Source organism: Geotrypetes seraphini, chromosome 8, assembly GCF_902459505.1.
Source record: "Geotrypetes seraphini chromosome 8, aGeoSer1.1, whole genome shotgun sequence".
Lineage (NCBI taxonomy): Eukaryota > Metazoa > Chordata > Amphibia > Gymnophiona > Dermophiidae > Geotrypetes > Geotrypetes seraphini.
The window spans coordinates 180,940,649-180,949,862 of NC_047091.1; the positions used below are offsets into that span (position 1 = coordinate 180,940,649).

General features: G+C 45.1%; 1 protein-coding gene across 2 annotated transcripts in view; it reads left to right on the top strand.

The window, feature by feature from the left end:
• THOC5 (THO complex 5) overlaps positions 1–8,937 on the top strand; it is a 96,667-nt gene extending 87,730 nt beyond the window's left edge. For both annotated transcript variants that reach the window (XM_033956977.1, XM_033956978.1), the window contains 3 exons: positions 1,567–1,682; positions 4,311–4,501; positions 8,742–8,937. In XM_033956977.1, the coding sequence (XP_033812868.1) occupies positions 1,567–1,682; positions 4,311–4,501; positions 8,742–8,805 (371 nt within the window). In that variant the 3' untranslated portion in view covers positions 8,806–8,937. The remainder of the gene's footprint in view (positions 1–1,566; positions 1,683–4,310; positions 4,502–8,741) is intronic.
• The last annotated feature ends 277 nt before the right edge of the window (positions 8,938–9,214 follow it).

A 9,214-nucleotide genomic window follows, 5' to 3' on the forward strand; every position in this document is an offset into this window, starting at 1 on the left:
AGTCCCCAGGTCAAAGACCAGTGCTCTAAAATGAGTCCAGTCTCACCTGCGTACATCCCAGTTCAGCAGGAACTTGTCCAGCTTAGTCTTGAAACCCTGGAGGGTGTTTTCCCCTACAACAGACTCCGGAAACTCCACCACACAAAATATTTCCATTCAACATTACCACTGCTTTAAACCAAGAACTTGGGAGCAGCACCCAACCTGAAGGTCATCTGTGAGATCAGTACCATTAGTATAATCTTCCCACCAGGCAACAAAGGGTGCCTGTATTTCATTAAATCTGTCAATACTCTCCTGCCTAAGAGCAGTCAATTTACATAACTAGTATGTATGCCGTAGCTCAGTGGTTCTTAAACCTGTCCTGGGGGACCCCCAACCAGTCGGGTTTTCAAGATATCCCTAATGAATATGCATGAGGCAGATTTGCATGCCTGTCATCTCTATTGTATGCAAATATGCCTGCTTGAGCACAGGCTGACTGGCCCCAGTATTGGTCCTGAGGGTGTCGGCTGCGTCCCCTCCCTGAAGATGCATCGGGAGTTAGTGGGGTCGAGGGTTTCAGGCTCTTGGAGCCTGACTATAAAAGGCAGCCTGAAGAGGCAAGCTTCTAAGATCTGCATGCTTATCTGAGGCAGGAAATCTTCTCCAGAGTCCAGTACTGTGTGAAACTGATGGAGGCAGGCATCTGACTATTACTGTGTATGGGAAACATCGGGGGGAAGGGGGGTCTGAAAAATTTAGGTCCCCCACCTCCAAAAACCCCTTTTTTGTAATTTGTGTCTTTTAATTTTGCTTTCCTGGGCCACTTTTGCTGCAAAATCGCGATCAAAGCAGCCATAATAGATTTTTCAATCCATCTCCTCTGCCTCAAAAACAACTTGATTTGACTCAAAATTGATAGAAATGCACTCCTCAGACTGTTTTGCCCCTCTGTCATGCTAAGTTTGTGGCGGATGGTCAGCTGAGGACCGTTAGTGTGCCACATGCTGTGGGGCACTGGGCTTAGCCCCTTCTGGCCCCTCCAAAGGGTTGGCGTCGCAGTCAGCTCAGTGGTTGGGTCAGAAAGCCTTTCCAGAGCTCCCTGAGAGCGACTCGGCTTTGTCGGTGTAACACAAGTGCCCAGATGCCTCTGAAACCATGAAGAGAGATGGACATACCGGTGGTATAATAACAATATGGCCCCTTGTTCCATTAAGTTAGCAGATATAAGTAGTTTAAAAGTATAGCCTGCCATTCATAATCCTAAAGTAAAAATGCCTAGATCCTGATCCCATTGTGTCTGGGTTTGTAACCTATCTTGGGGAAATAGTTGCTTCTGAGATCGTCTGTGACATTTTTGAGTTTCTCTAGCCAGGCCCATGGATTCTGCTTTCTCCTGCTGTGCTAATCAGTTTGGTTCCTCTGAGAGCAGAAAGCATTTTTACAGAGAACTGGCTGAGCAGGCAGAGTGAGAGAAGCGCTGGCGCTTTTAATGAAACCGCCATCAGCGTCATGCTTGTTTTGAGAATTCCAGTAATAATTATGTTTAGCGCTCTCATGTGTATTGCTCACTTATCTTTACAGCTAAACTGCAGGCAGTGCTGGCGATGAATCCTGGCTACTGCGCCATCCCGCCCATCTTCAGTTTGTGCCTGCACTGGAAAGGGGAAAGAAGCTCCAGCAATGATGATAACATTAGGGTAAGGGGCTGGGAACCTCGGGGAGAAGGAGGGGGGGCTGAACTTCCAGCGGGAGGGAAGGTGTAGCTCACTGGTAAAGTTGCTGCTTCTGCACCCAGGACTTGTGAGATCGAATCCCAGTGACTCTCCTTGTGACCCTGGACAAGTCACTTAATCCTCCAGTGCCCACCGCTTTGACTGCCAAAGCCACGAAAAGGCAGCATACAAGTCCCCATTCCTTTCCCAAATCTTGGATGAACTGGGAGGTGTCCCAGCCATCACACACCAAAAACTACAGACGAGATCTGAGGTACAAATAAACTTCTGAAAAAAGGTTTGTGAACCCCAAGTTCTTATCCAAAACCAGTGACGTAGTAAGGGGGGGTGAGGACTGCCCCAGGTGCCAAGTCAGTGGGGGCGCTGACACCTCTCCACCCTGCCACACCGTGCCACCTTAGCGCCATCCCTCCCTCCCTATCCCTTACCTCCATATTATCTCTCACCAGCCTAGTTCCCCTCTGAATCACTTCCGGGTCACGGGGCCAGGAAGTGACGTCGGAAGGAAATCCAAAGTTGGCAAAGATTAAGAGGTACGGATGGGATGAGGAGAGAGAGCGCAAATGTGGAATGGGGGGCAAGGGGGGGAACGCCACTGCCCCGGGCATGGAACAGTCTCCAAGAAGAGGTGGTGGAGACAGAGACTGTGTCTGAATTCAAGAGGGCCTGGGATAGGCATGTGGGATCTCTGAGAAGGAGATAATGGTTACTGCAGATGGGCAGACTGGATGGGCCATTTGGCTTTTATCTGCCGTCATGTTTTTCTGTTTACAAACCTTTTCTCAGTACTGGCTACTGTGTTTTGAAGGTAGCAGTGGTCTATGGAGAATGGTGCTGTAGTGGCTGAGTTATAGAGGGGATGTACTGAGGCTGATCAAAAGCAAACCCCTGTGGCTGAAGGACATGCCGCACCTCGGCTTTATACCACATCCCCCTTCATGAATAGCCAAAGGCAGGGTTTAAGCAGTTTCAGAATGTACTCCAAGCGCAGGTTTTGGAGGAATGTGAACTAGGCCCAGTTTGTGAAAATGGGAAAGAGAGCGAAATAAGCAGGAAGTGTTTCATAGATTACAAAGGAAAAATTTAGAAGATCAAATAGCAAGAAAAAATACTAGTAGGAAGATGGAGTTTTTGGTAGCAACAGTTGTTTAATATGGAGGGAGAGTGTGGCGCAGTGGTTAAAGCTACAGCCTCAGCACCCTGGGGTTGTGGGTTTAAACCCACGCTGCTCCTTGTGACCCTGGGCAAGTCACTTAATCCCCCCATTGTCCCAGGTACGTTAGATGGACTGTAAGCAGACAGGGAAAAATGCTTGAGTACCTGAACAAATTCAGGCAAACCATTCTGAGCTCCCCTGGGAGAACAGTATAGACCACCGGTGTCAAAGTCTGTCCTCGAGGGCAGCAATCCAGTCGGGTTTTCAGGATTTCCCCAATGACTATGCATGAGATCTATTTGCATTACTGCTTTCAATGCATATTCATTGAGGAAATCCTGAAAACCCGACTGGATTGCGGCCCTCAAGGACAGACTTTGACATCCCTGGTATAGAGCATTGAATAAAAAGTGTGAAAAGTTTCAGCCTCTGATAATGTCATAGTACCTCCTTCCACCAATAAGAGCCAAACTCATCAGTGATGTCACAATGGCTTGATTGTCCTATACTTGGCTCACATCTGCTATATTTTGATTTCTAGAGTAGTGCAGTGGTTAAAACTACAGCCTCAGCACCCTGGGGTTGTGGACTCAAACCCATGCTGCTCCTTGTCACTTAATCCCCCCCATTGCCCCAAGTGCATTAGATAGATTGTGAACCCACCAGGACAGACAGGCAAACTCATATAAACTGTTCTGAGCTCTCCTGGAAGAACGGTATAGAAAATTGAATGAATAAATAAATAAGAGGATGATGCAGCTGGGGATGGATCGGTAATGTATAATAGTGGATGCATTAAAAAAATGCAAGAAAATATAGTGAGACGCCTGCAAAGGCAGTTTGGGTACAGAATAGGGCAACCATTTGCCAAGGGAAACAGAAGGCTGATACGGCTGAGATTCCTGCTTTCACAGCAAATGCGTAACTGTCTTCATGCATTTGGTTAAAGTGTGAATGCAATAGAAGGGGAAGATCCGCATTATGGAGCCTGACTTTTTTTCTCTACCTCGTTAGAAACATAGAGCATGACGGCAGAAAAGGGCCGACGGCCCAACAAGTCTACCCACTCAAGAACCCTCCCTCCCTCAAAAATCCATCTATTAAGCTTCCCTCCCTCCCTCGAGAATCCATCTATTAAGCATTCCCCTTAAGCGACCCCACCAGTCTGTCCCATCGTCTCTTGAAGTCAAGCGTGTTACTGGCCTCGACTACCTGTCGTGGAAGACCATTCCATCGATCAATCACCCTTTTGGTGAAGAAGTATTTCCTGGTGTCCCTATGAAATCTTCCCCCTCTGAGCTTTAGCGGATGTCCTCTTGTCACCGTGGGACCGGTAAGAAAAAAGATTTCTTCCTCCACTTCAATGCGACCTGTGATATCTTTGAATGTTTCTATCATGTCGTTGAGAGGATAATAGTTTCATTTTTTCAATGCAGGCCCTAGAAAGTGAAGTGAATGTCTACTACAAGGAGCTGTGTGGGCCCAAGCCAGGCTACCAGCTCCTGACCAACCAGCTGCAGCGTCTGTGCATGGGGCTCGATGTGTACCTGGAAACAGAAAGTCACGACAACAGCGTGGAGGGGCCCAAGGAGTTTCCCCAGGAGAAGATGTGCCTACGCCTGGTCAGGTGGGATCGGCTCTGCTGCTGCCACCTCTTCGCTTTCCCATACTGCAGAGCCCGCGAAGTCATTTCCTATTGCGGCAGAAAGGGGGAGCGCAGGGCAGAATTAAACACTTCATTTCAGCTGCTGAACCCTGGCAGAGAGAGGGGTTAGGTTGCTTAATGTTAGCTCAGAACACGTGGGCTGTGTTGAGACGCGTCATTTTACCATTAACTCCAGTTATTAGGAACTAGGCCTCATCGCATAAAACGGGACCTGTGCTAAAATAATCCATTTTATCCCAGGACAAGCAGGCAGCTATTATTACTAGTGGATGAAGTCATGTGCGAGTGCCTTCTCGCCCGAAGCACCAGGTGTGTCTCCTCAGATCGACACCGAGTGAGGAGATTTGTAAGGCTGCCACTTGGTCCTCGGTTCATACATTCACCTCTCATCATTGTCTGGATACTTTCTCCAGAAGGGATGGACAGTTTGGCCAAACAGTATTACAAAATTTATTCTCCTAAGTTGCCAACTCTCCCTCCATCCCATTGAGGTTAGCTTGGAGGTCACCCACTAGTGAGAATACCTGCCTGCTTGTCCTGGGATAAAGCAATGTTACTTACCGTAACAGTTGTTATCCAGGGACAGCAGGCAGCTATTCTCACGTCCCACCCACCTCCCCTGGGTTGGCTTCTCTGCTAGCTACCTGAACTGAGGAGACGCGCCCGGAGCATCGGGCGGGAAGGCACTGGCGCATGCGCGGTGCGGGCATCTCGAAACTTCTGAGTTTCTTCAAGCAAGACATGCTTGTGAGACGTTCGTATCGGGGCTCCGTCGGATGACATCGCCCAGTAGTGAGAATAGCTGCCTGCTGTCCCTGGATAACAACTGTTATGGTAAGTAACATTGCTTTAACAGTAGACCATGGTAATAATTTCCCCCTCTCCAACTAGATTTTAGCTTTGCCTTGCTAAGTGATCTCGCTCTCCCCCCTGAATTCTGATGCCAGCTCAGCAGCAGTAAGAGACACTCTGACTCTGCAAGAGTGATCTGATTTGCTAATGTGGATTCCGCTTTCTCTCTTTGAGCTCTACTGTGAACCGTAGAAAGCATATTTTCTGAGGCTGTGGATTAGCAGGGTATGCGGATGGCTAGTTTGCTGGGTTTTGCAGGAAGTTAGATGAACCCCAACAAAATGACTTGTGCAAACATTTTGTTTAAAAAAAGAATGTATATACATGTAGGTGACAGATTGCTCAGCCTACAGGGTAGTAGTTTCCAAACTTGATTGTGGGTGGGTACACCAAATCAACTCGCATCATCGGCGAATAGGGTCTTAGGAACAGGGTTGCTCCCCCTCTCTCTGGACTGCAGAATAGGAGGAAAATGAATGTCTGCTAGTTTATTTCCATTGTCATTTGGACTCGCATGCGTTTTAAGTGTTAAAATTGAATACTATGAAAAACAGACCAGAAAATCAACTGAAATCGCACACTGAACGAGGAGAGTGTGGCGTAGGGGTTAGAGCTACAGTCTCAGCATCCTGAGATTGTGGGTTCAAACCCCATGCTGCTCCTTGTGACCCTGGGCAAGTCACTTAATCCTCCACTGCCCCAGGTATCTTAGATAAATTGTGAGGCCATCGGTACAGACAGGGAAAATGCTTGAAGCACCTGTATGTAAACCGCTTTGAGTGTGGTTGTAAAACTTCAAAAAGGCAGAGTACAAGTCCCAATCCCTTTCCCTGATGTCATAATGCCTTGCAGAAACCCAGGGTAGCAACATTCCAGAGCTGAGATTGTGATGTCATAATGCCTCATTCCATCAATAAGAGCCGACCTCATCAGTGATGTCACAATGGCTTCATTGTTCTATACTTGGCTCACATCTGATATTGTATTAGAGGAGAGTGTGGTGTAGTAGTTAGACCTACAGTCTCAGCACCCTGAGGTTGTGGGTTCAAATCCACGCTGCTCCTTGTGACCCTGGGCAAGACACTTAATCCCCCCATTGCCCCAGGTGCATTAGATAGATTGTGAGTCCACCAGGACTGATGCTTGAAGTACCTGTATGTAAACCGCTTTGAATGTGGTTGTAAAACTTCAAAAAGGCAGTGTACAAGTCCCAGTCCCTTTCCCCTACTTAATCACAAACACGACTGCTGCCTACCAAAGAATGCTAAAATGTGAATAAAATGTCCTAAGCTGTCAATCAGGAATGAAAGTACAAATCAATGGCAAAAATAGTTCAACCCCAATGAAATGATGATTTTCAAGCCTCAATAACACTGCCCATTCTCCAAAAAAGAGGCTGTTCCAGTACACTTCCCCCTCCGTATTCACGGGGGTTAGGGGCAGAGCCGGCCCGCGAATATGGAAAAACAGCGAATAATATTCGGGCCGGTTCTGCCCTTATCCCCCGCTTCCCCCGGCTATTTTTAGCCCTGTGAGCCCCCGCTTAAGCCTTACCTGGTGGTCCAGCAGGTTCTCAGGCAGGAGCGATCTTCCCACACTCCTGCCCCGTGTAGATCGCGCACAGGAAATGGCTGCCTTGAGCTCCCATCGTCTCTCGAGCCATTTCCTGTGAGCGATCTACACGGGGCAGGAGTGTGAGAAGATCGCTCCTGCCTGAAAACCCGCTAGACCACAAAGTAAGACTTAAGGGGGGATTACAGGGCTTAAAATAGCCCGAAAAATGAAAGTAATTTTTTTTGGTTTAAAACCGCGAATAAGCAAATCCGTGGATACGGAATTCGCGAATACGGAGGGGGGAGTGTATTGTGGAGTAGAGCTACCTGAGCACAATGTTCTCTCATTAGCCTGAAGTACCAAGATACTGTGCAAGATACTGTGTACCACAGCAAACTAAGGAACGGTTAAAGGAAATGGAAAAAATAATAGCGTTACAACAAGGGAATCTTCATAACTTTAAGAAAATATGGCAACCATTGACTAATTTCTACTGATTAGATTTCTTAGCACATTTGTAATAGATATATAGGAGTGGGGAGGGACTTATATAATTTTTGGATTTATTATTTATGATATGATATATTGATTATAATTACAAATGTTATGAAATAATTAATTATATTATATATGAATTAACTGATATAAGAATAGAAAATTAATAAATAAATTAATACAATAATGATTATATTAGAATGGGGAGGGGAGGGAATGTATATTATATTATATATGGATTTAAGTATTGGAAAAAATGGGAGGGGTATATTTTATGTGATAAATGAATTATTTGTAGTCACAATTTTTTCATGTATTATTTGAAGTTTTTATGTACAATTAAAATTATTGTAAGAATGAAAAATTTATAAATAAAATATTAAAAAAAAAAAAAAAAAAGGCCAGCCTTTACCCTAAATGTCTTCATATCCTAAGGGAAGCATCTCATTCTGCCCCACATGTTTCTGGACTGGGTTTTGCACGTTACCTGAATGGGAACTTTCGAAACTGTCTCAAGCCCAGTACAAGAACAGCAGAACGACCAACGCTTGGTCATCCCATTGTTCTTGTAGGGAGGGAATGTTTTAGAAAAGAAATGTATACTGCTTTAATGTATATTTTAAAGTTTTGTTTATCTTTTTTATGATTATGTATGTTGGAACCCGTGGACTATATAATAATTATAATAATAATAATAACTTTATTTTTGTATACCACAGTACCAGAATAGTTCAGAGCGGTTTACATGACAAGAGACTGTACATCTACAGCGAAATTTACAAATAAGTCAATCAATCAATATAACTTAGCGAGTTGGGAGCAGGCAAGAAGGAGATAGAGAGGTTATAAACAAGTCAATCGGCGTGGCTTAGGAAGTCGGGTGCAGGTAGGGAGGAGGCAGGTAGGTGGGTGGTGCAGGAAGGTTGGAGGTACAAGGCATAGTTAAAAGTAGAGTTACAAGGAGGGCGGGAGTCAGAGATATTTGTCAAAGAGATAAGTTTTGATTGACTTCCTGAAAGTTTGGTAGGAGGGAGAATTAGAGATGAGAGTGGATAGACATTTGTTTCATTTGCATACGTTTAAATAAATAAATATACACGTACAATGCTATAAATGGAAAAGCAGGACCTAAATCTCAATAATTTTTTTAAAAATTAGATTCACAAAATAAACACAAACAATGGGAGTTTTGTCATTGAATTTCCCAAGACTGGATGTCCCCATCATTAAATGCAGATGTTTGATGCTCTGTTGAATGTTACCCATCCTTTGACACTCTTTCTTTTCATCTCCCCTCTAGAGGTCCAAATCGATTGAAGCCTTTCAAGTTTAACTTTCCCCAGGGGTTCTTCAGTCACCGCTGACCTGTGTGATGGCGTCTTAGAGGGAACCTGTTGAAGACTTTGCCGTGGGATGCACAATTTCTCTTCGTTGTCTCTCATTCACGTTGTCCGTTGTGTTTTTGTTTCTTGTATAATTGTTTGCCTAATTAAATTTTAATAAGAAAGAAGCGAGGCTTCCGTTTTCTCATTTGCATGAACCACATGAATTGAAAAGTGAAATGTATTTAGTCATCTTTTTTTTTTTTTTTGGGGGGGTGCTGGATATTCACCCACATACCCTGATTCTTACAGGCTGCAGTCATGCCAAGTTACCAGGAGAAACATGGCATGTGGGATCTCCCTTCTGCAGGAAGATTTACTGCTCATTATAAATATGCGTCTATCCATGGAAGTAACTCGAGGAAATGTGATCACAGATATGTCCTCATGA